At 37.4% G+C, this 25,264-nt stretch overlaps 1 protein-coding gene across 4 annotated transcripts; it reads right to left on the bottom strand.

The window, feature by feature from the left end:
- Positions 1-8,829: 8,829 nt before the first annotated feature.
- LOC104448716 (pectin acetylesterase 9) lies at positions 8,830-17,606 on the bottom strand. 4 transcript variants are annotated; one of them, XM_039300835.1, is made up of 13 exons: positions 17,284-17,606; positions 16,805-17,067; positions 16,589-16,671; positions 15,254-15,383; positions 12,878-12,957; positions 11,943-12,029; positions 11,718-11,842; positions 11,581-11,641; positions 11,052-11,108; positions 10,893-10,970; positions 10,697-10,802; positions 10,308-10,456; positions 8,830-9,699 (listed from the first exon to the last, which is right to left on the bottom strand). In XM_039300835.1, the coding sequence occupies exons 2-13, from the start codon at positions 16,953-16,955 to the stop codon at positions 9,511-9,513; spliced, it is 1,296 nt and encodes a 431-aa protein (XP_039156769.1). In that variant the 5' UTR covers positions 16,956-17,067; positions 17,284-17,606; the 3' UTR covers positions 8,830-9,510. The 4 variants fall into 4 exon arrangements, with proteins under 4 accessions (XP_039156769.1, XP_039156782.1, XP_039156776.1 ...); XM_039300848.1 differs by having other exon boundaries at positions 8,830-9,483; positions 9,591-9,699; positions 16,805-17,605; XM_039300842.1 differs by having other exon boundaries at positions 8,830-9,491; positions 9,591-9,699; positions 16,805-17,603.
- Between the last annotated feature and the right edge of the window lie 7,658 nt (positions 17,607-25,264).

The raw sequence follows: 25,264 nt of genomic DNA, 5'->3' as shown, positions 1-25,264 counted from the left end.
TTCGAGTATTGTGGGGGGCCTTCTTTTGTCTTTCTAGCGCGATCGATCGCACGGGCCGGGCCGGGCGGGGCGGGCTTGGACGGTAGCGGATCCGCATTTCCGGGTCAGGGAGAGGGATTTTTCTTTTTTTTGGTCAGTCGGGAGAGGGATTGAGGAGGTGAGTGTTAAGTCGCGTATATTAGGATTTGTCGTATATGAAAAAAAAGATTAACATCGCCAAAAATCCTAAATAATAATTGTTACAACATCAATATCCCGAATATTATTTTATTATGTCATCAAAAATCCTAAGGTATTCTCACTATAATATATATATCCGAAACTTTTTTTGTGTACCAAGACCTCCAAACTTATACATGAAAAAAATTAATCTTTTATGGCGTTGGTTCTAGTTTGCAGTATTTGTGACCCAAATAAGAAAAATTTTAGAATATTTGTATTACAGTAGGCAAAGTTTAGAATTTTTTATGATAAATATAAAGTATTTGTGTTATATTAATAAAAGTTTTGAGCTTTTTGGGGACACGTAAAAATTTGGAGTATTGATGTCACGTCACAAATCATAATATAACTTTTTTTGGATATTTTCTAGAAAGAAACTTCCTATACATCATTAAAATCACAACAAAGGGAAAAAAATCTGGTTGGATTAAGAAGAATATGATAAGAGGAAAAAAAATAATGAGATATAGTTGAAAAATGAAAAGATAAAAAGGTATCAGATTTTGTTCTCAGCAAGCGTTCTCAGCAAGCATGATTTTATTCTTAAACAAACTTCAAACAGAGACTAAGAGGCCACAACAGTAGTATCACCATAATGTCAAAAGATAAAATTCTGATAGGGACGCGTTGGGTTTGTCCTCCATAAAAACAATTCATCTCGTGTTATTTAAGCCCCAATTTTAATTATTTGAATTGAGCAGCCTCAAATGAGTCTCCCTCACTTTGACCCTTCAAGTCAAGCAGCTTTTCAAGGAAAATTTAAAATGTTTTAAGGCTCCATTTGTTTCGCAAAAAAAAAAAAAAAAATGTAACACATTTTCCTAAGAATGACTGTTTGTATCGCTTATAAAAATGAGTAAACGGAAAATATTTTCACCATTCATAAAAATGTCTGAACATAAAATATTGTCAATAATAAAAATATTTTTCATTGGTTACTTATTTCAAATGATACAAATGATTTTTTTAATAAAATATTTTCCAAATCATTCATTTTCCGCAAAACCAAAGAAGCCAAATTGTAATCGGGCTTTAACACAAGTTTTTAGGCCAAACAATTAGGCATTTTCAAAGATGGGCCGGACCTTAGTCATTCATGACCAATCCTATGGTTATGTTTGATCGTTTAGATGAAGATTGGGACTTAAAACAATAATGTGGGATCTCCGATAATAGTACTCCTCTAGAAAAGATTGGAAAATAATTTCATTACTTAGATTGAAAAGTTGAAAATTAGAAAGTACAGTCAAATTATAAAGATGAAAAGGAAAGTACAAAATATATGGATTGTAGCCACATTACTAGAACGGTGGTCACGATTGAAGGCGATAACTACAAAAGTCGCATCTACATGGCAATATAGATTCACATATTTACAACCAAACATAACAAGGGGACAAGGGAATTTCGGGTGAGCACTAATGTTTCTTTAGACTACATTTGATTGTCTGAATTTCTAACTAAGATAGGATTAGATTGGATAAGATATAAAATTTGCATATACATGGCAATGTAGATTCACATATCTACAACCAAACATAAACAATGGGGCAATGGAATTTTGGGTGGGCACTAATGTTCCTTTAGACTACATTTGATTGTCTGAATTTCTAACTAAGATAGGATTAAATTGGATAAGATATAAAATTTAGGGAATTTTATTATATTATACCAATTGTAGGGGAACCATGCTTAGATCTAGGGAAAATCAAATTAATTGCAATAGATATGCCATCCCACAATGAGGCAAACCTTCTATTTAAGCCTTCAAGAGACTGCCTTTTAACTACAACAATCGAAAATTTAGTTTAGAACATAGAGGCACTCAAGGATACCAAGACAGTAACATTTCTAACTTAGCTAAACTGTATTTCTTAAAGGATTCTACCAGGTTGAAGAAAAAGTATTTAGAAAGACATAAAAAATTCGCAAGCACACACTTTACTCAAAGGAACTCTGCCCAACACAATATATCTTCTTACCTTTTATAGGCATTAAGAGGTCATAAAAAATAAAGATCATACTCACAAGTCTTGAAAACACATAGGTTACGCCCGTGTGTGTGCTCCACACCTAAGTGGTGCGTGCGGGTGCATGGGACCTCCGATGGGCGCATAGTTGGCATCTGCAGACTTGTATGATCATGCTCTACGTTGTGGTGTATTTATTTTACATGTTTGATAATTTTATAGTTATGAAAATACATATGAAACCCTAAATGTGTATTTTTAATATATTTTCGCATATTTTTCTTGTATTTTTCTGTGATTTTGGAAATACATATATGTTTTCATAAATATTATAAACAGTGTGATTCATTAATAATATATATATATAAATATTTTAACATTTATTAATGAATAAAGCAGTGTAATTAGCATGATATATGATTTTAGTGATATATTGTCCATATCATTAAAGCTAAAATCACATGTATATGATGTATATAAGAAGTAAAGTTTATATCCCCGATATGAAAAAGTTTCAAGGATTCAATTGAGTTATGACTGCCAAAATTGCACACTTAATTGGGTTTGAGAAATATCGGTCCCATATAATGATGTGAGGTCTCATAATCTAATGTGTAGTCATACTCCCAAATGAGGTGATTGTGTATTAGTTAATGGATGAATACATAATGGTGTGATGGATAAGTGACTAATACTAATGGTTCATACACCTAAAGGTGATGGATTCACAAAAGTTATAATATATTATCATAACCACTATTATGTAGGGAATGTATAACTGCATATTATGTATTCTGTCCAAATATGATTATATGATTTTACATGTAACTCTCTGGATATATATTTGTGCGTCAAGTTACACAATACTCACATGATACTAATTATATACACTACTTGTTTTTCAATCATATTTTCTGTAAACGGTAACTCTATCACTATTGAGGTTATTGCTAGTTCAAACTTTAAGAGATTGAGAGAATATTTTTTTTTGTTTGCTATGAAGATGGCAAATGTTCATATAGCTCTTACTACTGATCAGCCAGTAGATCTTACTGCTGAGAGTACAAATGCTCATAAAGTACATTTTGCTGCTTAGGAAAAGAGTAATCGAATTTGCATGCTATCCATCAAGCATTCCATTCAGAAACATTTGAAAAGTGGTTTGTCTGCAGACTACACTGCTAGACAGATGATGGAAACTTTGGTGGCTAGAAATCGTGTCTCGTCTAATGCTAACATAAGGACACACCTACAACATTATTTAACTTGAAGTATGATGGTTCTCGTGGATTTATGGATTATGTTCTGAGAATGATAGATTTGCAAACAAAATTTTAGACTTTTAGTATTGTTATTCCTACTACTTACATTGTGCATCAAGCTCTAAATACTATTTCTCCTAATTTTGGGATTATCAAGACTAATTATAGTTCCCAAGATGAGATTTGGTCAATTAATGACCTGATTGCAAGAGTGGTGGTAAAGGAAGAAAAATTGAAGAAGGATAAATGACACATTGCCCTTTATGCTTTTGGTTATGGTAGTGATAAGGGTAAGAAGTTCAAAAGTTATACTCATAAGGGTAATTATGAAGCTACTGGTCCTTCCAACAGTAAAGGAAATTCTAAAGTTACTAGTTATTCTAACAATTTGGGTCCTAAGAAAGCATCCTTCAAGAAAGATGGAGTTATTTGTTATTTTTGTAGAGAGAGATGACACGTAAAGAAATGATGCAATAATTATAAAACTTGGTTGTCCAAGAAAACTAAGAGTGAGCCTATAGGTAATGATTCTTTGACATTTGTTTGCGAATCCAATCTATTTAAAGGCCCGTTTAGTTCTTGGTGGCTAAATAGCAATGCAACTAACTATGTTGCGTTTACCATACATGAGTTTTTTTTTTTTTTTTTTTTGGTAAAGTTTACCATACATGAGTTCATAAATTGAAAGACGCCAAATCAAGATGAATCAAAGCTCACTATGGGAAATAACATTAAAATTGACATCAAGTTCGTTGGAGAGGTTATTTTGATTTTAGATTATGATTTTAGGATGATACTGAGAAACCCTTTTTACGTACCTTCTTTTAGGCGGAACTTAGTTTTTGTGTCTTATTTAAATAGGGCCAATTCCATTAAAAAGCATGAACTTTAGGTGTTATTCCAAATCTAATCTGAACTTTATTTTGTCTAAAAAAAAAAGCACGAACTTTAGGTGTTGTCCCAAATCTGGCCCGAACTTTATTTTGTCTAAAAAAAAAAAGCACGAACTTTAAGTGATGTACCAAATTTGGCCTAAACTTTATTTTGTCTAAAAAAAAACGCAAACTTTCACTTGTGTCCCAAATTTGGCCCTCCGTTAACCCTCATTCCACAGTCATCCGACGTGGCATTTCCACGTCAGCAATAATATCCAACACAACAAAACAATGCTGCATTCAAGTGTTTGGAGGAAGTGTTAAATTTAAGTATGTCCTCTAATGAAGTGAACTTTATAGATGATTCTCATGGGAAAAATAATTCAACAGCTTTAGTTCCAGGGGACGAGGTACATAGCTAAGGCCATTAGATCAATTAACAATTGGCAAGTTGTTTGCAATGTCAGAAGCTAGGTTGAAAGCAAAAGATTACATTGCATTAAAGCAAGATATTAAAAGCATGTGCATTTTGTAGTTAAATAGAGATGTGAAGCTTATTTATAATAGACTTACTTTATTTTGTCTCAAATAAAATTCGAGCCAGATTTGGGACGATACTTAAAGTTCGGGCTTTTTTTTTAGACAAAATAAAGTTTGGGCCAGATTTAGGATAACACCTAAAGTTCGTGCCTTTTTTTAGACAAAATAAAGTTCGTGCCAGATTTGGGACAACACCTAAAGTTCGTGTTTTTTTATGGAATTGCCCTATTTAAATATGTGTGGATACTCTTTTGAAATAAAGAGTAATAGTATTTTAATGTTTTATAATTCAAATAAGATTGGGTGTTACAATTTTCAATGGATTGTATCGATTGTGTTTATCTCCCAACGATATGTACATTGCTTATTCAGTTGAAAATGTTGTTTTTAAGAGGTCTCTACCTAAGGAATAGTCTTATGTATTGTAGCATAAACGTCTTGGTCGCATCTCTAAAGAAAGAGTAGAAAGGCTTATAAAAGCTTACATCCCGCCTACTCTTAAAAGTGATCTAGAGATTTGAGTAGACAATTGTAGAAGTAAGATAATTAAGATAAGGAAGAAAACTGCAGGTCGAAGTTCTAACTTGTTAGAGGTTTTTGACACTGATATTAGTAGACCATACACGGTAACTTTGTGCAGAAATTTTCATTTCATCATATTTATTGATGACTATTCCCGATATGGATACTTATACTTGATTAAAAAAAATTCCAAGTCTCTTGACAAATTCAAGATTTTTCAGACTGAAGTAAAGAAATAATTAGGAAAAGTTATAAAGATTGTCAACTCTGATCGTAGTGGTAAATATTTTGATAGGCATGATGATGTTGGACATATTAAAAGGCCGTTTGCTAAATACTTAGGGGATTCCGGGATAACAACTCAATTTACTATGCTTGGAAGTCCTGAATAAAATGGTGTAGTCGAAAGACGCAATCGCACTCTTATAAATATGATGAGGAGTATGATTAGTAGAACTAATTTACTTGATTTTTTGTGAGGTGAAGTTTTGAAAACAACGCTTTATATTTTAAATCGTGTTCTTACTAAAGTGGTTTCATTGACTCTTTTTAAGTTGTAGACTGAACATAAATCTAGCTTGAATCATCTTAAAGTTTGAGAATATCTTGCAGAAATGAAGTTATATAATCCAACATTGAGTAAATTGAACTCTAAAACTACTTGGCGAACCTAGATCATTAAAAAGGGTATCGGTCTTATAACCTAATGGAAGTACAAGAATTGTGGAATTTCATATAGCAAAATTTCTAGAATTTGATATAGCCAAAAAGGCTAGCTGCTCACAAACTATTGATGATAATAGTATGATGAGGATTGCTGGATCCTTATCTCTTCCTATGTAGATGATTATGGAGCCTCCTACGCCATAAACTGAGCCTGTTGTGACTCAGGATCTTGTTGTTAAGGCAGTTCCTAGTAAAATTCCTCAAACCCCTCAAATTTAGAATGGGGTTATAGTAACTCCACTCAGGAAATCGACTAGGGAAAGACATTTAGCTCTACCACCAGACTATGTAGTTTACATGAGGGAGCATGATTATGATATTGGTTGTGTTGTTGATCTAATAACTTATACATATGTTATTTCATGTCCTCAATTAGAATTATGGCTAGATGCGATGAAAGATGAGATGTAATTTATGAAACACAATGGTATTTGAGAGCTTGTTAAATTGCCTGAAGGTTATAAGCACATTAGAAGCAAATGGGTATACAAGACTAAAAGGGACTCCAAAGAAAAGATTAAAAAGTTTAAGTCAGATTGGTAGTTAAAGAATTTACTCAAAGAGAATTAATAAATTATTAAGCAACTTTTTCTCCAGTTTCTTCTATAGATTCTTTTAGAGTGATTTTGGCATTGGTAACTCATTTTGATATAGAATTACACCAGATGGATGTTAAAACTGTTTTTCTAAATTGAGACTTTAATGAGGAGGTTTACATAGTGCAGCCTGAAGGTTTTGCGGCAAATTATTCAAGTGAGCTTATATGTAGATTGAAAAAGTTTATTTATGGCCTTAAATAAACTTCTTCTAGACAATGGTATTTAGAGTTTCATCGTGTCATCACTTCATTCGGATTTATTGGGAGCAAAGTAGATCAGTGTATATACTGCAAGTCAGTTGGAGGAAATATATTTTTCTCATATTTTATGTAAATGATATCTTACTTGCAAGTAGTGATATTGGATTACTATATGAGATAAGCGGGTAGTGATATTGGATTACTATATGAGATAAGTAGAGGTGTTAAATGGGTTGCATAACCCATTTATAGACCCATTTATGGTTAAATGGGTCATTAATGGGTCAAGCTTTCTTTCATAAAGCACTCATAATGGGTTTTAATGGGTTAAGACTAAGATATATGGGTTTTAAATGGGTTAGAGAGTTGACCCATTTATGACCCATTTATCAACCCATTAAAAATGAACCTATTTATTTTCACTCAAAATCCCACCATCTCTCTCCTCTCTTTAACTTTACAATTTTTTTTATAAAAACCGAAATTATAATTATTTTTTATTTTATTTTATTTTATTTTATTTTTTATTTTGTCTTCTTATTTTTTTTTTCTTTCTTCTTCCTCCTCAGGTCGCCGGCGGCGAGCGGCGTCTGGGCGAGCTCGAGCTCGCCCGATGCCGGCGAGCCTCGAGCTCGCCAGATCCGGCGAGGCGGAGGCCTCGCCGACGTCCGGCGAGGCTCGAGCTTCGCGAGATCGGCGAGGGGCGAGCCTCAAGCTCGCCCGACGTTGGCGAGGCTCGAGCTCACGTGATCTGGAGCCTCGTCGATCTTGCGAGACTCCGGCTCGCCGGCGTCGGGCGAGCTCAAGCTCACGGATGGGCGAGACTCGAGCTCGCCGACGTCGGGCGAGCTCGAGCTCGCCGGATCTGGGCGAGCCTTGAGCTCGCCGGCGTCGGCGAGCCGGCGAGCTTGAGGCTCACCCGTGGTGGGCCGCCGCCATCGTCGTGGCCGGCGACCGACCGAAGAAGAAGAAGAAAAAAGAAAAAAAAAAAAAAAAAGAAAATTAAATATTATATTCTTAAAAATAAAAACAATTAAAAAATTAATTTTTAAAAATAAAAAATAATTAAAATTCGATTTTTTTTTTTTTTAAATAATTATTTTAAAAATTATAAAAATTATCCATTAAATTTGTGTTGTATAAAACCATTTTAGCAATATCATTTTAAAAATATATATATAAACTTTTTAGGTTTCGTTAAATGGGTTGGGTACAGTCGGGTACGGGTCGGGTCGGGTATGGGTTAAAAATTTTGCATTGTAATAAATGGGTCATAAACGGGTTAAATGGGTCGATTTGGGTTGGACCATTTATGACCCGACCCAAACCCAACCCGACCCACCCGTTTAACGGGTCTAGAGATAAGCGGGTGTTATCAAAAAATTTTGACATGAAAGACCTTGGTGAGGCGTCTTTTGCTTTTGGCATTGAGATCTATAAGGATCGTTCTCGCCATTCATTAGGTTTATCTTAGAGAGCATATGTTAATCGTGTTTTAGAAACATTCAATATGCAAAGCATATGTTAATCGTGTTTTAGAAACATTCAATATGCAGCATTACAATCCAAAAAATTCTCTTGTTATTAAGGATGATAAATTGAGTCTCTTATAATGCCCCAATTCAGATTTTGAGAAAACTCAAATAAAGAATATACCTAGTGTGCTTGAAAGAATCATGTATGCTCAAGTTTGCAATAGGCCAGATATTACTTTTGCAATAAGACTTCTAAGTAGATATTAATCAAATCTAGGACGCGATCACTAAGTTGCTACCAAGAAGATTTTAAGGAATGCTGAGGTGTATATTATAGTTCGGACACTAAAAGGCAATAGCGGTGAACCAAGCGATTGTGCCCGAAGGAAGAAGCGATTCGATCATAATGCAGATAGTGGGGAGAGGCAAAAGATAGGATTTTCAAGCCAGCAAGTAGCAGTGACAACAGCGGAAAAGCCGATGCGCTTGTATTGAAAGATAATAAGTGAATGCTGTGTAACTGACTTGCTTCCATAAGCACACGACTAGAGTAAGAGAGTGCATTTAGTTTGGGACTGAAAGTGTGAGAGTGCGAGCAGGTTAGAGCACACTCTCCGTAGTTGAAGGAGAATGAATGCCGCTCTCGTTTATCATCAGGGATTGCTCTCTTCTTAGACTTGCATCGCTGATCATATAAACCAATGTAACGAGCACTTTTTCTATATATTTCACTAAGGAAATATTCGGAAGATCATGAAAATTGGATGATAGGTATCAAGATGCTTTCCGGCACATAAGAGAATTCTGTATTCTGCACTTTCGCCTCTTTGCTTCGGAACCTGAAAAGGTAATGTTGCGCTAGCGTCTGTAGAGGTTCTTACTTTATTCGAATGTATTGATAAATTGGATGAATGGCTGGAAGCGTATTGAAAAAGATATCTCATCTCTTTCCCTATGCTATGCTGTTGACCCTTTTGGGTGATGAATGCAACGCCTAGTTCCTGTACACCCCCTTCTTGCCTATCGTTCAGAGAACAATCAATGTACGGAAAGAATGTCATATCTCTTCTGTGAGATGAACTTGTGGGAGTCCTGCGTGTCTGGAGCATGCGGTTTATCTTAGGGAAACAAATAAGTAGATGCTAGTCCAATTCCAAATATGACGCTACCAAAGTACTTTGTATTTGTAGGATCATTACCGGAGACTGGGATTAGGTTATGGCATGTCTTGTCACAGGGATATGGACAGTCGATCTCCTTGCTTACCCTTCTGCTGTAGTACCAGTCACCGACCGCTTCAGATATAGTCTGGAATGACATCAATGCATGTTAAACTCGAACTAAAGGAATGTCAGCTAAATTTAGCGCGTGTTGGCCAAAAAGGACATAGAAATGCTGCAACATAGCTATTGACTATTAGAATAACTGTCGTTGAAGCGAATCTCCGGGAACTAGCAAACGGTGTGTAATCATCAAACATTTGGAATTTCTATGGACAGGATATTTTTCTAAGGGTCAAATTGTTAAAAAAAAAAAAAAAAAAGAATTTGCCCCTCCTTAAAGCCACTGCAGCAACACCTGCTAAAAACATTTTTAGCTCACGGACACAAGTACGGGGAGGAAATCATATTCAACATATATATATAAAAGGCTTTGCTCTGTCTCACGCCAATTGTTCAACCCAATCTCGCATTTTTACTTTCAGTCAGCTTTCACAGCACTGGATCCTTTGTCATCTTGAATCTATTGACAGTGTTATCTCACAAGTTCTCTGATGGAAGTTTCTCTTCTTCCTATTGCATGACAGTGCAAAGCATTTCCTAATCTTTCTTACCTACTGCTAATCTCCAGGCCAATGCAATACATTAGCCACATATTCAACCAACACTCTGAAGAAGCAGATAAAGATCAAATACCTTGTTATTTACTTTTGGGGAGTCAACAGCAAGCCACGTCTCTTGCAACTCACTCTGGCAGTGGGCAAAACAAGAATTAATGAATAGACCTCCTCTCCCTGAGTATTGGTAGAACATTCTTAAAGTGGCAAGCATGTCGTTCCTGAAACCTAAAAGGTTATGAAGTCAATAAACTTCCTGTGTTAAACGTCTTAAAGAAACTTCTACTACATGCAGCAAAATGAAATCCATTGGTTCTGGAACATTTGAGGATGCTTGGTGAGATGTTCGTTCAGTTTTATATCAGACTTTAAGTTACAAATCTTTTGTTTGGTAAAAGAAATAAGTTAAGGAGCAGCTGACGCATGAAAACTACAGTATAGTAAAGCAAAAGCGATATGATCAATCACCTTGCAATATCTCTAACTGGCTGTCAGTGCAAGCAGCTGGATCAAGTTTGCAGCGATTCCAATGACCATGTACATCAGCAGAGGGAGGGACCAATATGTGATGGAACTGTCCATTTACGAAGTAGAGCCGTTTGAAGCAATAGCCTCTGAAGAGCTTGGTGGGTTTCTAGCATATCAGAGCATAGCAGAAACTTACCTGGTAGACATCATAAGCTGAGTTCAAGATGAAAAAGGGAGTGGTGATGTACTTCAATGTATATTGTGGGAAGAAGCACTGCAAGAGGATGAGGTAAAAGTTATGGGCATGACATATCGAAGTTGTGGGTTGAGGTAGTCAGCAGTGAAGAAACCATACCATAGCTGGGTAAACAAGAGAGCTAGTGCAGTTCTTATCAAGATTCTTTTCGACACCCTGCATGGTAACTCAGATGATTAAATACAATGCTCATGGTTGAGAAACCGTGATTGTCTATGCCCATCCTACTGCTTATAGAGTCATATCTTATCTAACTTCCAGCAATTGTTCCTGCACTTATTTTTGCCAAACTAGTTCATATGTATAAATTGACGACATGACTTTGAATATTGACTATGCCCAAAATTTTCATCAATTCAACTGCTCGTGAAGATGAATTAAAAGACCAAGAGATGCCACTGTGAACAAAAGGGATATATTTTGGCTGTTAGCAATTTATAATTTACTCCATGAACCCCAAAAAGGGAGATGAGGACCAGCTATGAACCTAGAACAACCAGAAATATTCCATTTTCTCCAATATATAGATTGAATGTATTCAAAGTAATTAGCACAACCCATTTTTTAGATTTTTTTATAATTTTGGATCAGATTATTCATAATCTGAGGGAAATCACAGAAGCTTTACCTGTAGAGAAACGAGATCATCGTAAAAGGACCTCATAGTGTGGTTCAAACTTATGTCCCTTCTGCAAAATAGAGATCAACAAGCATCAATTCAATGTGAAAAACGTGTAGCCAGAGCTGAGTTTTAACAACACATACTCATCAAGAAAGAATCCTGCATCACTCAAGCATTTCACACTAGCATTCCTTGGTAAGTACTCTGCAAAATTATCACAGTGCAAGAAGGATGCTAAACCACCAGCAGAGCAACCTGAGAGCAAAGCCTAGAGACAACTGATTCAATTAGAATGGCTTAAAAAGGTTCGAGGTGCCATATGACAATGTAAAGATATGTATCAATTAGTTCAAGAGGGATGGAAATACCTTTTGCGCACGTCCCAACCCTTTGGGTAGAAGATCATGGATGATTGCTCGCCAAATTCTTTGCCCTCTGAAATACAGCAATGAAGTCTGCAACACTGAAGGATTAGTCAATCCCCAAAGGGTTGGGGCGCAATCATCTAGTACTTCATCAAGTGAAAAAGGCTCAGTAGTCGTGCATTGTGCATTCGCAAATACTATCTGTGGACCTGGGTTGTAATGCCTCTTGATGGCAATTTGGTGCTTTAAACAATGGCAATTATTATTATTATTATTATTATTATTATAAGAGCTAGTACTGCTGTTAGAAGCACGAAAACGGCTTCCCTGCTTTCATTTGACGTTCAGGAATCAGGTGACTGCATTATCCTAATTAATGCCAGATGGAAAATACCTCTGCAAAAGATGGGGATTTACATTAATTTTTTGCTTGCTGCCTGGTGTTTGTTTTTATCTCCTTTTCTATAACTATATGTAAGCCTTTTTGGTATTTCTATTTCCCTTCACTTAAACAGCTCTCCCTTCCCAGGGACTTGGAAGAACTATAAATATTACATGTTTTCTGCTTCCAGAATATGCTTCTCCCAATTCTTCTTTCTAATCGATATTATAGAAGAATGCAGAGAAATCCCATTTAAGAATTGATTTGGCAATACCGTGTTGGTGTGCTCGATAATATATTCTCTCATACAACTTCACCAGTAATTTTCGTTGACATTTTGGCTTCAATGCTTGTACACTTTTGTAACATAGTCTCTCACATAGTTTTCAGACCTTTGAGGTACCGGAGATGGAAGACAGAAATTCAGGCAACCACAGCTAATCGAGACAAATTTTTCTGCCTCAACACACACGTGACTCTTTTTCTCGCCACAAACACGCAGGATGGTGGACCCTGTGAATTTAATGCTGAATAAGAGGACGAGTAAGGGACTTACACCATTGTCAAACTTTGCATCACCAGCAAAGGAAGCTCCGTCGCAATACCTAAGCTTCACACGGTTCCAATTGTAAAAATCTGTTTCAACTTCAAGTTACTAAATATATATATAAACTAAAAATAAGCAAGGGATCCTCAATGCATGCATGAATAAAGCACACTGCAATTGGAAAATATCAAATAAATCTCCACATTCCCATCCAGCGTCAACGAAAGAATTCTCTGTTTCCTTCTTAACAAGAGAACGACCATATCTCCTCAACTGTCTCTTTCAAAACAAGCAGCTGACCAGCACAAGGCCAACCCAACATGTATATACATGTACACAATCCTCCAACAGTGGTCAAAGGAGACCTCCAAAAAATAATGCATTATCACACTATCACAATCCGAGGAAAGACTAATGCTAGGCAAATCAGGACTAATTAACAAAAAATTGTGCGAAATGTAAAGTAGCAAACTCTTACCAATGTCCATTTACGAAATTGTCACATTATTTAATAATGAATTTTGACAGTCATTACTCGTTAAAAATATAAAAATTACCCATCAGTAATTGCTTCGGAAATATGAATGTTCTAATAATGTCAGCTAGTACTATAGAAGTACGTACATTTCAAACCGTCTCAATCAGCATTCTTCGATTCTTTCATTTACTTGAGTACTACCTTGAGGAAACTTATTGATAACATTTCCTGTATAGATTTAACAAGAACAAATAAAGCCGCGTCTTAATTAATCTTCATGATGTTCCTTCATGGAGCAACATTTCACAAAATAGGTGGTACTCAAGGTGAATCTCATCCAAAAACAAGTTATGCTCAGTGTTTTACAGTAGTTGTTTTTATCCATTGCATCGTTCTAAAATGAATCCACCACAATTTTTCTCCATCCTTGTATCAGAAATTTTTTTTGCCATTAATCACTCATTAGTTAAAAAAAGGTGAAAACTTACTTATCTGTTCATTCAACCGTTGCTGCGGTGAACAATGTACCAACAACTCATGCTTTCGCGAGGTATTTCCATTGTAGGTCCGGTGTATATCCATACCCTATCCTGTTGCATTTATTAACTCATGCTATTGCTAAGTAAGATCTTATCCTCGATGCATCGTCCCCTCTGAGTGGGATCGGAGTCACGTTGGAACAGATGGTGCCTTATGGCAATGCAAGAATCGCTTAAATTATGATATTAAGGTGGCTATATCATCAAAAAGTTGAGGTAAAGACCGCGACTTGAAAACTTACCCTATTACAAAAACATTTTTCAAGACATGTCGATGCGACATTCTTGAGAAATGTGAGTCAATTGCATGTATCACTCATATCTAGCAAATTGGATTTTGATGCAAAAAGAATCCTAGTAAGCCATAAAGATGCTTAAATTGTGTATTTGTCCGCTTTCTACACCAAGTTTGCGATGATGTAATTTGATTAAAGAAATGTACCACCCCATGGGCGGCATTGTCAATGAGAATCCCCGAAAACAAAAGGACAAATGAAAATCATACTGGACGGCCTTCTGGCCATTGGCCAGAGGCTGGAACTCGGAAGGTCAAGCTGGAATCGCCCAATGCAGACGGGCTTCGTCTGTTCAGTTCTATTATTGATCATGTGAAGGGGACAAGAAAGGATGTAAGGAACGTGAAAGTGTCCTTTTTAACTTAGATGGCCAGATACTCCAACATAAACTGTCATATTTAACTCTAATTAAGAGCCTAGAACATCAGTGGGTACATCTACTTTGTAATGGAATTTAATATACTTAGCATTAATTTTTTCCCAACTTACCTACCTAAGTCTCTCTCTTCATTGACAAATAGCTAGAGATTAGGTACGTGTGAGTTCTGACGAACGATTTTAAACTCTCGGTCTCATGAAACTGAAGACAAGGTAAGTGGGTCGCCAGATGGGATTATCACGTGAAAGGAAGACACAGGCGGAATTACTAAATTGGCATATCATGTGCTTGGGGAGAACATTCTCGATTTTAAGTATAAAGTGGAGTGAGCTTGTATCCAGAAATAATTCATTTATAGCTTAAGAGAAGTCGGTGATCTATAAGGCTAAACCGAATCGATGGTGTTGATTCTTTTAACTTTTAAAATCGTCCTGCAGGGTCAATTATTGGTTTTAAAGTAACAAGCAATCCTCACACAAGGCAGATTACCCAGAAGAAAATGCATGATTAGCGACTTGAACTCTCGGCTCGCTATAATAGAGATCGAGTTAACATGAGGCTGAGAAATGCGCTTTATGTGTATTTATATTTTAAAAAATGTCGATTTTCTAACTACTGATATTACCTATATATAAAAAAAAGATAAAAAAATTCTCATCTAGTCACTCAACTAGTGCAATAAAAGCTACTAACCTGGATTAAGAGAGGCATTGTTGCTGAGTATTCCCGAAAAAACCTCATATTTGGTCATGTAACGGGTAGATCCACGACGAGTGTTGGCTCTCTCCAAGCATGATGGAATATCATTGCACCACCCACCTCCCTATCAAGAAATTCAACGCAACTTAACTACAAATTGTTGCATCAAGTTGAATTCGCCAACCTATACACTAAACAAGATTTATGACCCACCACCCTATCAAGAAATTCAACGCAACTTAACTACAAATTGTTGCATGAAGTTGAATTCGCCAACCTATACACTAAACAAGATTTATGACCCACCTCCCTCTCAAGAAATCAACGCAACTTAACTACAAATTGTTGCATTTAAGTTGAATTCGCCAACCTATGCACTGAAAAAGGTTTATGTTGACATTGTATGTGAGGGAAACTTTCCTTCATTCAAAAGCAAGCAGACGTGGACAAAGGATATTAGGTAGAGACAGCAGCATTGAGTTTTACTGGGGGACCACAGTCCGGTCCCAATTCACCATCCTACTAGACTTAGCGAGATTTTACCCAACCAAACGTTCCAAAATGCCGATTGAGAAGGAACCCACTATGACATAGGGAATCTCCTTAGACGCAATTGAAGCTCGAAATTCAATTAGTTCAATAGGTCACTCAATCAAAGTTCAGAAAAGAGCTTCACTCATAATATACTATATATAAAAAAAAAAAAGTCACCCATCTAATGCGGCGCTCAAGATAAAGCTTGCAACTTCATTTTCATTCAAATTCTTGCACCAACATCAAGATTCCCATACAGGATCATTAACAAATTGGTTCACCAATTGATTGAGTTTCGGCAATGGCGATGTACAGTGAACCGAAGGACTAAAATAACGCGGTAGGTTGAACCTAACTCCAAAGCTAAGCCATCCTAGTTATTTGGCTTCATGTGAAAGATCACATGTCAAAAAAATTTCTAGAAAAAGAAAATTCTCGTTTTTGGCTCACACTGATAGTCACCTCTCAATTATGGACGCGCCCCACCGGGACACTTTCTCTGCAAAAAAGTGCACAAGGAAAAGCTGCCGCCTCCGCTGACAGCGCGCACAAGACACAAGACGAAACGAAAAAGCAAAGCCACCGCGGAAACGACACCGTTTTGAGATTTCCCCCCAGCCATCCAAGGATCCGAAAAGCACCAAAACCGGAGCACGGAGACGTGACGATGCGGCCATGTGAGAGAGTTTCAGTTCGCTACTCAGATCGATCTTTAGCCGAATTCATTCGTTCACGTCTCGTGCAGTGTCGATATCTAAAGATTCAGCGAGTACTGCTAATTAAGAATCGACTTACCTCGAACTGTAAAAGCCAGTTGTTCGCTCCGGCGCCGAATCCTCTGTGGAGATGATATGCGGGCAAGCTCCCGTCCAAGCAAACTGCGATTCGGAGGGACCGCCAACCAGATTAGCACAACAGGAGACAGGCAAAAACTTCCTATCGAAGGCACTAGAATCGATCCACGAGTCGTGAACCTTCGATTCGATTTGCTTTCGAGGGAACGGAACTTACGGGCTCCAATGGCGGAGGCGTTGCGGACGAGCGTCATGCCCACGATAAGCCGATTGTCCGAGGCCGAGCGAACGCGCCGCGGCGCGATGCAGAGCAGGACCACCACGAGAGCTATCGCCATCGCCGTCGCCGTCGCCATTCCCGTCCTCATCTCAAAAATGCGACAGCGAATGGGCAGGCAATGCGCCGTTGTCTTCTTCTACTCGGAGACAAAACATGGAAGGAGGGACCACGACGGGGGAGAGTAACTGAGAAAGCGAGAGCTGGAGGGAATGACAATTATAAGAAGCCTATCCTGATGGCGTGTTCGCGGGCATCATCATTCAATGCTTTTTGGCCATTTTCGGGGCGCCTTTTCCCTTTCTGGACTACTCGCAACCGACGCTGCGACGCCTCGATTATTGGAAAGAAAATACAGAGAACCGAAATTATTTCTGTAAAAGGAAGGCCGGCCACTGCTTGCTTTTGATGAGACGAACCTTTTTTGACCGATGATTCCTTCTTCGGGAGAAAGCGAGGATCAGAACACCGGCCCCGGCCCCGGCCCCGGCCCCCGGAGCCGAAGCGGCAATGCCGTCGCCGCCGCGGATTGGAGCTCGTTCCGTTCTCGGCGAAGGAGAAAGATGGAGAACGGAGAGGGAGGGAGAGACGCCGGCGATGGCTTCCGGCGAGCTCGTGGACGGAAGCGCGTGCGACTTCGACGTGAAGGGCGAAGGAAGATGGAGCAGGGGAGAAATAGGGAGGGTCGGAGAGAGACGGGGGGGAAAAAGGAGACGCGGGAATGAATGAAAGGAGGGAGATCGGGTAGAGAGAGAGAGAGAGTTGGAGGCAAAATGAGAGGGGCGGACCAATCAGGAGACGCGAGCACTGTGGCCGGATTTGGTGACGTGATAATTGGTTTTCTGTCGTATCCCGAAAGCGTGCCCTTGCTTATGAGAAGCATCGCTCGCACGCTCCCGGCCCGCTGATGGACCACCCCCCGGTTCGCTGTCGAGCGAGTATCCGCTGCGTTCAAACTCATGTGAGCTCGGGCGTACCCCCCCCCCCCGGGTTGAACGGGCGTGGGGTCCATGTGGACCCCGCCTCGTCCCGACGGCTGATGTGGACTTGAGCTCACGTGTGCCGAGTGCGTCTAAGGTTTTTCCAATTCGTGTCATCTCGACTTGTTAATGCCAATGGCGACATCAGCGTGACCGAGTTAATTAAATGTCACTTTGGAATTTTGATGGCATGTTTGAAAATGACGAGAAATCGATTGAATTGTTAATATATACGTAGCATATCATGAGATGTGAATATTCTGTAAAGTGTTTTGTCATTACATGTAGCAAACATAGAATATATACTCAATCTATGTCGTCTCAATACATTTGGATTCAGTTCCAGCATTTGTTGGCTTGCTTAATTCGGATTTTTGGACGAGGCAATTTGTCCTTTTAAAGATCCACAAATCCTATTTAGATGGGTAAATTCCAAGCTTGTATTTTACCTTACTAAGTACGATGCAAATCAAAATGGGACTAGATGGCTCAAACGAAAAATGCAATCTAAATAGTTCAACATATAATGTGCGTGTTTGTTGCACTCATATCCTTATCACTAACCCCCTCATAGGGCTTTAAACGAGTTAGATCGCACTCGAGGATTCACACAAATCGAGTTTAGTACCACCGATTTTTCCACGCATGGTCCCAAATTCGTTTCAATTAGGTGAGTGATAGGAGAAGGGACCACACGTCCGAAATGATCATGGCTGTCGAATGACCTTTTGCTTGCTGAAGCAATGAGCTCGATAGAAAAGTGCAAAGGAGATAGGGTTTGGTGAGAAAGTAGCCGTGATTCTCCAAGAGCCGTCCGTGGTGGGTCTTTGACTCTTTCCAATTTATGGAGGAATATTGCTCTCCAGTCGTCCGTGACCAGCGGGTTAGTGCGTCTGCTTTCACTGCCAGCCGTTCCGCCGGACCATTCTGGCAGGTTAGTTCAGTTCGGTAATGTGTCCGAGTCACTTTAGTGGGCCCGGGCTTTGGTACATTGTTTGACTCATTTGTTTTGCGAGAACATTTTTCGGAAAAATATTTTTCGCAATTTTTGATGTTCGATTTACTTAGGAAAATGAATAAATTAAAAATATTTTTCTAATCAATGGAAAAAATTTCCTACCAAACAAAGAAATTTTTCTTACCAAAACTTAAATTCAGGAAAATGATTTCATTTTTAAAATAATGGAAAAGCATTTTTCATAATATGATTAGTTATCAATACTTTGATTCGAAACTTTATGATTGGACATGAAAACTCTAACATTAAGTTCCGAGGCCCAACATTCAAACCAGGTCTCCATTGGCCAAGCTTGGGTCCACTGAGGCCAAGTCCTTGATCAACTTAGACCTTCGATGCCCACGCCCAAGTCCATAATTCTTGATGACCATAGCCAATGCTTTTGGCACCCAAACTTGGGTCCATAAAGGCCTTGTTTGGGACCTTGACACTTGAACTCTGGTCCCAACTCTCATGCCCTTGCTTGGGACCCTGACACTTGAGCTCCGGTCCCAACTCTCATGCCCAATTCCACAAAGGCCATGTGTGGGTTCTATGTGCTTGGGCTCAAGTCCTTGTAAATAAAATGTTTGTCCTTACAAATGTATTTTAAAATTTGTATACTTTTTATATTTCATTTAAAAATCAAAATTTTTGTTATTTTAAATTTTTCTTTCTTTTTATTTTGTTATTTCTTTTTCTTTTGCTTCTTCCTTGACCGATCTATGGCCACGGCGATTAGCCCTAGGGGAGCTCAAGTCTAACCAGCCTCGAGTGAGGCTCTATTTCACTAGATCTAACGAGGTCAAGCTCACTTGAGGCCTCCCCAAAGTTTGACATGTCATGGCGAGCTCACTAGATCTAGCAAGCTCAACCACGCCGAACTTTGGTAAGGCTCGAGCTCACCACATGTAGGCAAGACTCAAGGCCTTGCAAGTCATGAAAAGCTTGCCAACCTTCAGAAGCTTTTGCCTATTATCAGAATGAAACAAATGGACCCTTTTGTGAGGTTCGATAACCTATCATTATAATGACAATTAAAAGAAAACCTCAATTAAAGTGATTATTGAAAAATTATTAGTTTTTACTTGAATTAGTTAATGACATTTATTTTATATATCATTAATTTGTCCAATCTTTAACCAAAAAAAAATTATTTCATTTGTTATTAACTTTTATTTACATTTCTCACCAGCATTTTAAATTTATCAGCTACTATATGAAATTATCAACCTTTCTAATGTGCTACCAGCTTTTCTCTAATCAAGTCACTGACTCATTTTCAATTGTCATCTCTCATTTGAGTTGAATAACAAGACATTCTTTTTCACAAGAAAAAAAAAATTACTAACCTAACAATTGAATTACCAAGTTTGCTTGTCTTATTCATGATTAAATTATTAATTGGTTTTTCATTATCAACTTCATTCGATTTACTTCCCAACTTAAATTTTTTAAAATACCAACTTTTATTTATCTATTTCTTCACCGCTTGAGATTGCAAACTTTACATGAAATTACTAACATTTACTTGAGCGACTTACTATATTAAGTGAGAGAAAAGTCGGTGAGTCATGCTAGTTTGGGTTACTGATTTCTTTAAAAAAAAAAAAGAGGAATTAATTAAAAGGGTTGCTGTAAAAGAAATAAAAGTTAGCAACTTAATTTAAAAAAGAAAAAAAAGAAGAAGAAGTTAGTAGCCAAAACATATAATAAAAAATCTGGTAATTTTAATGAAGTAAGTAAACATTAGTAAGTAACTAAAATAAAGTGTAATCCAGAACTAGCCGGTAATTTAATATGGCAAGAGTTAGTGATTTCATACAAGAGTTAATATAGTCAAAGTAGTAAGTTTTGCAAATAAAAGTTTCGAAGTTAGTATTAGACTGGGCAATTTGCATATTATAAGTTGATAATTTCATAAATTATTGGTAAGTTGATAGGTTCCTGAGAAGTTACTTTGAAAAAAAATAAAAGAGAGAGTCACGGCATAAGAAAGGAGTGCCAAAACTTTAATATAACGCTCACTTGAATGCCAAAACTTTTTTCGCTCACTTAAGAGCCATATCAAATAAAAATCAATCACTTGAATGCTAATTCCGACCAAATGTCCTACATGGAATTTTTTTTTACTTTTAAAATTTTTTGATATTTTTTATTTTCAAATGCAGTTTGTTTTTTCTTTTCTTTTTTTTTCTTTAGGAGGTGGCCACAAGTGACATCGCCTATAGCGGGTGAGGGTCATCACAGCCTTGCCTAAGGCCTTCGCAGCAAGGGTGGCTAGATTTGAGCAAGGCCACAAGAGCCCTCGCTGGCCGTTGGGCGACCATAGGTGACACCATCCAGAGCGAGCGAGGGTCGTCGCAGCCTCACCAACAATTGGCGAGGCAGCGAGGGCCCTTAGCGATCACTAGGTAGCCACAGGCGATGCCCCTTAGAGCGAGGTTACCCCTCGCCATGAAGGTCCTATGTGAGGCCGCAATGGCCCTCTTCCGCTTTGGGTGGCGTTGCTCACAGCTACCTAGAGCGACCTCGATGGCCTTGCCTAGGGCCTTCATGGGCAAGGGTGAGCCAATCCTCTGGGCCTCTCCTAATCCAGGCAAGGTGACTGCAGTTGGCGAGGGTCACTGATAACCCTCGTCAACCCTAAAGAAAAAAGAAAAAGAAGAGCAAAAATTAAAATTAAAATATTAAAATAATATTCCCAAGTAGCCACATCAGCTTTTTTAGCAGGACAAATCGGAAGTGACACTTAAGTGATCAATTTTTCAAATTTATAGTGTTTAAGTGAGTGAAAAAAAAAAAGTTTTGACATTCAAGTGAGTTCTATACAAAAGTATTTGAGTCATCGATTAGTTTTTATTGGTAAAAATTCAATTGGGAATTAACAAAATTAGACTTTAAGCCGTAAAAAGACACTGTTTTTAAAGAATTATGTACCCCATAATGTAATTGATGATTACGAGCAAAAATCCTTCATGATACAACAATATCTCAATGAGAATACCCAATGGCAATTTTGATATTTCTCCAATAATTCTCAGAGCAAACAATTTGAAACAAAGGTTGTATTTTTGCAAAAGAAAAATCAACAACACAAAAAATATGAGACGGAAATGATGAATTCATAGTAGCCTTTAAGAATAGATGCAAACCTTCGGAAATGGTTGCATTGTGAATAAATACTTAAATTAAGGTCTAAACAAATATAACCCTTCAATGGTCAAAATAGTGCCTAATAACCATTTGGCAAAAAAATATTTTGGAATTATTGCAAACAATCACACTATTTTGATATGACACTAAGGTTATTTTATAATTATAAATTCAAACTTTAATAATAATAAAAATACTAAAAAATTATTCAATTTTTTTTTTTTTATCTATTGTAATTTTGTGAATTCAATTATAAATATTTTAATTTTGTCAATTGAGTCATAAGACTTTTCACGTTTTGTCAATTCAGTTTGTCCAATTAATTTTGCTTAGAATTCGCTAATATAGATTTTGTCTAACTTACATGGTACTGCTTAGGGGTGATCGATTCCCAGTTTAATCTAGTTTTACCTAGGAACCAGGAATTGGATCGGGAGAACCGACTTCCAATTTTTGGGATCGGAGGCCGACTAGATGGTCCTAGGTAGGGGTGAGCAGCGGTTTAGGGTCGACCCGGATCAACCTGGGACCGACCGGCCCAACCTACGCCGATCTGGTCCCGGGGTCCGGTTAAGGGGACTAGGTCGGTCCTGGTCCTAAAATTCCGGGACCAACACACGTGCGAGTTGATCTCGATCCTAAGAGTTTTGGGTCGGTCCAACCCTTGACCAACCATGTATATTATATTATATTATATTATATTATATGTTCAAATCTAAGTAAAATGTCTATTATATTATATTATATTGATATGTTCTATCAATAGTACTAATAGTAATTTCAATTTAAAACTTTTGTTGAGTATTAATTATGTGTCGTTTGTTTTGTTTTTAGGTTTTTAGAAGTTCAAGTGAATTAACAAGATGTCAAGTTATATATTCATGGTTTATATTAAGTATTTTGAACTTTTTATGGTTTAATTGTATTTTACTAATGAATTTCAGCTGCACTTTGCTTTTCAATTTGTGTCAAATGGTAGAAGCTTTTGAAGAGTAGAGTAGTATTGCAGTTGCTACGGTGATTTGCTAGTCAAGTGGTGTGAAACTCATTTTTTGGTTGAGTGGACTCTACATGATCAAATGCAGGAAAACGCTTTTGCATATGGTGTTATGAATATTAAAGATAGATGATTACAAGAACTTTCCATCTTGTCCCACATCTCGATGAGTGGTTAGCAGGTACGAAATTTCTATTATTGTGTCATCTTAAATTTGCTAAATATGTATTGGTATTTATAGTTTAATTGCACAATGCAGCATTGTCGATGGATAAGTAATTTGAATTTGTAAGTTTGCTTTTTTAGGGAGTATAAAAAATAAGACGAAAAAAATTATTGATCGGTGACCGAACCCATTGAGTTAGTCCGGTCCTTGGTCCCAGGCTCAATAGAGTTGGTCCTTGGTCCTAAAAATTGAGGACCGACACTGTACGGGTTAGTCACTAGGGTTAGGGGGTGGCCCAGACCAACCCGAACCATGCTCACCCCTAGTCCTAGGACTAGAAATTGAATCGGACCAATCGATCGGTCGAGTCCGATTCGGTGCCTTGGCCAATCTCTTAGCAAAAAAAATTTATAAAAAAAAAAAACTAGAATTGTTATTATTTTTAGGATTTATTACTAATTTTAAGAAATTAAAAACATGTTTTTTTTTTTTTTTTTTTTTAAAGAGTTAGTTTGGTTTAGTCGGTTCCTCTCAAAACTAAGAATCGGATTGACAATCACCAATTCCAATTTTATGGAACTGAAAACGAACCAATCTCTCAGGGAATCGGACCAAACCAACCAATCTGGTCTGGTGTGAGTAGTTTTCAGTTTGGACAATCCAACATGCTCACCCTTAGTACTGTTGATGTTAATGTAGACATATTTTAATATTTTTTAATTATTTATTTTTCTTTTTTCTTTTTACTGTGGCCAGCGAGGGCCACGATGCCCTCATAGCCATGGTTGCTAGATCTCGAACTTGCAGCTGCCATGGCCACTTGAGCTTTGGGTTTGTGGCCACCTGGCGAGGCAAGGGTGGCAACCATGGATAATCATTCAAGGTTGCAAGGAATTTGGACTTGTGATAGATAGGGGTGACAATAGCGGAGGGCGGGTACGGAATTCCATCCTCTTCCTCCCTTTGTGCCCGGCACGGGTCATATTTGTGTTACTCATCCCCAATTCTAGCAGGTATGCAAATTTCTTAGTCCCCCATTCTTCCCATCCACGATAACTTCTAGCTTAAAAGTTTTAGATAAAATTCTTCGACAAGCATAATTTAACTTTTGCAATAATTAGTGAAAAATTTGCAAGTTCTAAAAATCATTTATGATAAAAGAAAAACATGAATTTGAAATTCTTAGATCTAAAACTTACATAATTCTCTCTGTTGTATGACGTGGAACTTTTCCCACCAACAAGCATAAATAGCCTAATGCATTTATATTGCGACTTCTCTATTAATCGGTGTGTGAAATTAGAGGGATATATATATATATATGTATATGTATATGTATATGTATATATTTGTATATTTAAGTCAAAATCACAATTTGTCTCACCTTATACTTTCTAAAACTGCCCTTGCTGTGTAATACCATTTGGTGAGTTTTTTGTCTCAATTTTTACTTTCCAATATTGCTCTTACTAGGTATGGTATGAGCTACCCACCACTTTCTTTTTATGCAAATATAACCACATTTTCTTCTCATTTTTCACAAGTGTCAATATGATTAAGGAATATTACATAAGTTTTTAACCTATATCTTTTTTACACAAAGGTTTCGTTTTATTTCTAGGATGATTTCACTAAATCAACGTAACAAATCCAATTTACAACATCATCTTATAAGGAATCACACATGCGTGGCGCATGCATGAGAACTATGGATTTTGCTAACATAACAATTTTTAGATTATCGTTAGAATAACAGTACATTGTGAGTCATAAATTCTTGAAAAAGTGAATTTTACAGAGATTTCTATTTTATTTATTTATTTCGTGATAAAAAAATATATCATTATTATCATACTAAATCAAGGACAGTCACAGGCACATTTCTATTTCACCTTGGGCCATGAGAGGAAAGACAGCCTCTACAAAATTTCCTCGCTAGGAAATCATTCTCCAAAGCATAATTGGGCCGGGCCGACAATTGTTGAACGGGCCCAACTGCTTCCTCGTCCAGTCCCCTCAATGGCGTTGGACAAGGGGGCGCGCTGGCATCAAAACGTAAAAGTTCCGGGCCGAAATTCGGAAACTCTTCAAAAAGCGAGGGCCG

The sequence above is a fragment of the Eucalyptus grandis genome, chromosome 1 (assembly GCF_016545825.1).
Source record: "Eucalyptus grandis isolate ANBG69807.140 chromosome 1, ASM1654582v1, whole genome shotgun sequence".
Classification (NCBI taxonomy): domain Eukaryota; kingdom Viridiplantae; phylum Streptophyta; class Magnoliopsida; order Myrtales; family Myrtaceae; genus Eucalyptus; species Eucalyptus grandis.
Note: the sequence above shows the minus strand (reverse complement) of the source record. Positions and strands in the feature narration are given on the sequence as shown.